This window comes from Watersipora subatra, chromosome 5 (genome assembly GCF_963576615.1).
Source record: "Watersipora subatra chromosome 5, tzWatSuba1.1, whole genome shotgun sequence".
Taxonomy (NCBI): domain Eukaryota; kingdom Metazoa; phylum Bryozoa; class Gymnolaemata; order Cheilostomatida; family Watersiporidae; genus Watersipora; species Watersipora subatra.
In genome coordinates, this window is record NC_088712.1 from 62,728,139 (window position 1) to 62,731,085 (window position 2,947).

The following is a 2,947-nucleotide window of genomic DNA, read 5'->3' on the forward strand; positions in this document are numbered from 1 at the left end:
CATAAGTTTATTAAATCCAAAGAACTCTGACTAGTTTTGTTTGCGCAGCTAACTCTGATCAATTTTTTTCAAGACTATATTTCTACTGAAACAGCCGGAGTCATCTGCACTTACACGAATTGTGCGTTCTTGCATGCAGAGGAGAACGACTCTGATTTCATAAGCACAGGAACAGTTTTCCTCTTACCGAAAGATTTTTACCAATTTTTTAAACACTTTTACCTTTTTAATAGGCTATAGACTTACCTATTCTGTTAAATTGAGATGTAGGTCAGAGTTTATCAGCTTCTAGAAGGAACTAGAGTAAAACAGTTACATGTGTAGCTTTTTTAAAGTTTTCTTCTTTTTCCCTTTTTGTATGCCTCAATGATTTAGTTGCGTAGAACTCAAGATATTTAAAAGCTAAAGCTAAACGATTATTTTGAAGCTATCAGAGCTATTTTAAATATTATCAAGAAATGGTCATTTATTAACAGTCACAATGGCGATAACTGTCTGGAAGAAGGCCAGCTTCACTGGGATAGTAGCAATCTGTTTCCTCAGTTGGTCTATTTTATATAAAAGAAATTATTTCCAAAAAGTACCATTGTCAGAGGTAGCTAAGCAACAACATGAAGAGGACTATTTTATACAGAGCATATGGAATGACACCGGTATACAACAGAAGGAGCAACATTATCTAGAAAACTGCAAAAAAGTTGACAGAGATGAAAAGAAACTGCTAGTGAGTATTGATGCAAGAGGACCAGCATTGAGTGAAAAGTTTCACTTTGGAGGGTGTGAGAATTCAAACTGTGTCTTTAGACACTGTCTGAATAACTTCAGTCTTGCTCTACAGGCAGATGCTCTGGTATTCTCTCCTAACTCTACTCAGCTATCACTACTGCAGGAACTTCCTGCTAGCGTGAGACAGCGTCAGCTATGGTTTGTATTCAGTGAGGAGTCACCGGCTTACCTTCACAACAGATTTAACAAAATCATCAACTCGTTCAATGGAAGTATTACTTACTCTCGAGATTCAGTTCCTGCCCAGTTTCCTTACGGGTACACCATTAAGGAAGCAGCAAACTATTCGGCTGACATAAACTACGCACAAAATAAAACTAAAGGGGCGTACGCCTACGTCTCCAACTGCAACTCCCGGCAGTATAACAGATTAGATTATATGAGAAGACTTGCGGAGTATACAGATGTAGACATTTTTGGAGAGTGCACAAATCATCAACCATGCCCTAAGAAAAATGATCCTAAGTGTGAAGCCAAAATGCATTCACAGTACCGATTCTATCTAGCGTTTGAGAACTCTTTGTGCAAAGAGTACATAACAGAGAAATTTTGGAAAACCTTGAAAAATGAAAAAAATATAATTCCAGTTGCACTCGGTGGTTTATCAGTACAAGAATACACTGATGTAGCGCCTCCGGATTCATTTATTCATGCGTACAACTTCTCATCAGTAGAAACACTTGGGAAATACCTTCAGTACCTGATGACAGATGACAATGCCTACAACAGGTACTTTGCGTGGCGCCGTAATTACAAGGTGATAGTGGACGCAAACACACGATCAGTTTGCAAGCTTTGTGAAAGTATCAACCATCCAAAGGCACTAAAATCCACACAGAATCGACCATTTGCTGACATGTGGAATAGTAAACAAAACTGCAAGAATTTGTAATTATTCTCAGGTTGGTATACAAATATTTTACATATTTTGTTGTACTGTTCAAGACCTGATGTCATATGTAATGTCTCTCACCTTTTAATGGACCAAAGTTCTGAAATGGATGTTTGCCTATTTTTAATAATCTAAACATGAGTGAAATATAGGAATGGTTTGTACTGGCCTTTAAGTGTATGAGATATATAATGAATAAGAAGTATTATTTCTTCAATTCTGTTATCATTTTTTGGTTTACCAGTCAAGCTGTTGTCAATAGAACCTCATTTGGAGCAAAGCTAAACATTAAAAAGTTTAATAAAGCCATTGGCTCGGTCACCACTAACAAAAATGACACCATCTTTTCCTCTTTTTATTTAGAAAGGCTCATTATTGACTTTTCTAGTAATCGACTGTTTTGATCAGCTCTAGCTACCTAGTCAAGCGTCCTAACTTAATTTATGTGCATAATTACATGTACATGACTGAATGAATTTTTACGTGCATAGGTTACCCAATGATTGTGTTGTAAAACTACAAGTAGTTGACAATGTAATAATTTAGCGACGAGAACATACAAAGTACAAGGAAAAGTAAATCAAATCGTAATAATCCAAGCCTAACTTCAAAAGATCTTAAACCTAAAAAAATTTCTTTCAAGAAACAAAAGGTTTCGCAGAGAGGGTATTGGCACAGCACCATACTCTCACTTGTACCTACCTCACTTGTACCTTGTACCTTGTACTTACTCTCACTTGAATTTAAAATATGAAAGCAAATGCGCTCAACTTGGAAAACTCTCTATGGTGTGCTCTTCAGCTCAAAAAGTTGGTCGCATGCATATTTTCTAACATGAATGTTGTCTCTGTATTTGAACAAGTTTCTGGTTTGAATGTTTTTAAGCAGTTTATTTCAGGACTAATAAGCAAACAATAGAGAAGTCATAAAAAAGGATAAAGGTAATAATAATAATAACAACAGTTATCCTTCAAAAACATGGATGGCTTCAATATGATTCACTCTCACCTTTGTCAAAATCTTCAAAAGTTCATCGCTATGGAGTTTAGGTTTTAATTTATGGAGACTATTTATGTAATACTAATACCTTGGTAGTCTAGTGTGCCTTAAGAGATTGTCAGGTGCAATGACTACTTGTATGAGTATAATTTTTCAACCATATCAATGAGGGCTGGCCAGCACAGTTATTAGAGTGTTGGTCTACCACACTGAAAGTTCGAAGTTTGATTCCCGTATGAAGAAATCCTTTTTGTAACCTTTTACTGTGGC

General features: G+C 36.1%; 1 protein-coding gene across 1 annotated transcript; it reads left to right on the top strand.

The window, feature by feature from the left end:
• The first annotated feature begins 481 nt into the window (after nt 1-481).
• LOC137397567 (glycoprotein 3-alpha-L-fucosyltransferase A-like) lies at nt 482-1,678 on the top strand. Its single transcript, XM_068083859.1, has one exon. It carries the CDS (start codon nt 482-484, stop codon nt 1,676-1,678), a length of 1,197 nt encoding a protein of 398 aa, XP_067939960.1.
• The last annotated feature ends 1,269 nt before the right edge of the window (nt 1,679-2,947 follow it).

Excerpts from the sequence above, each read along its gene's own strand:
- LOC137397567 (XM_068083859.1), top strand. The coding sequence starts at position 482 with ATGGCGATAACTGTCTGGAAGAAGGCCAGCTTCACTGGGATAGTAGCA.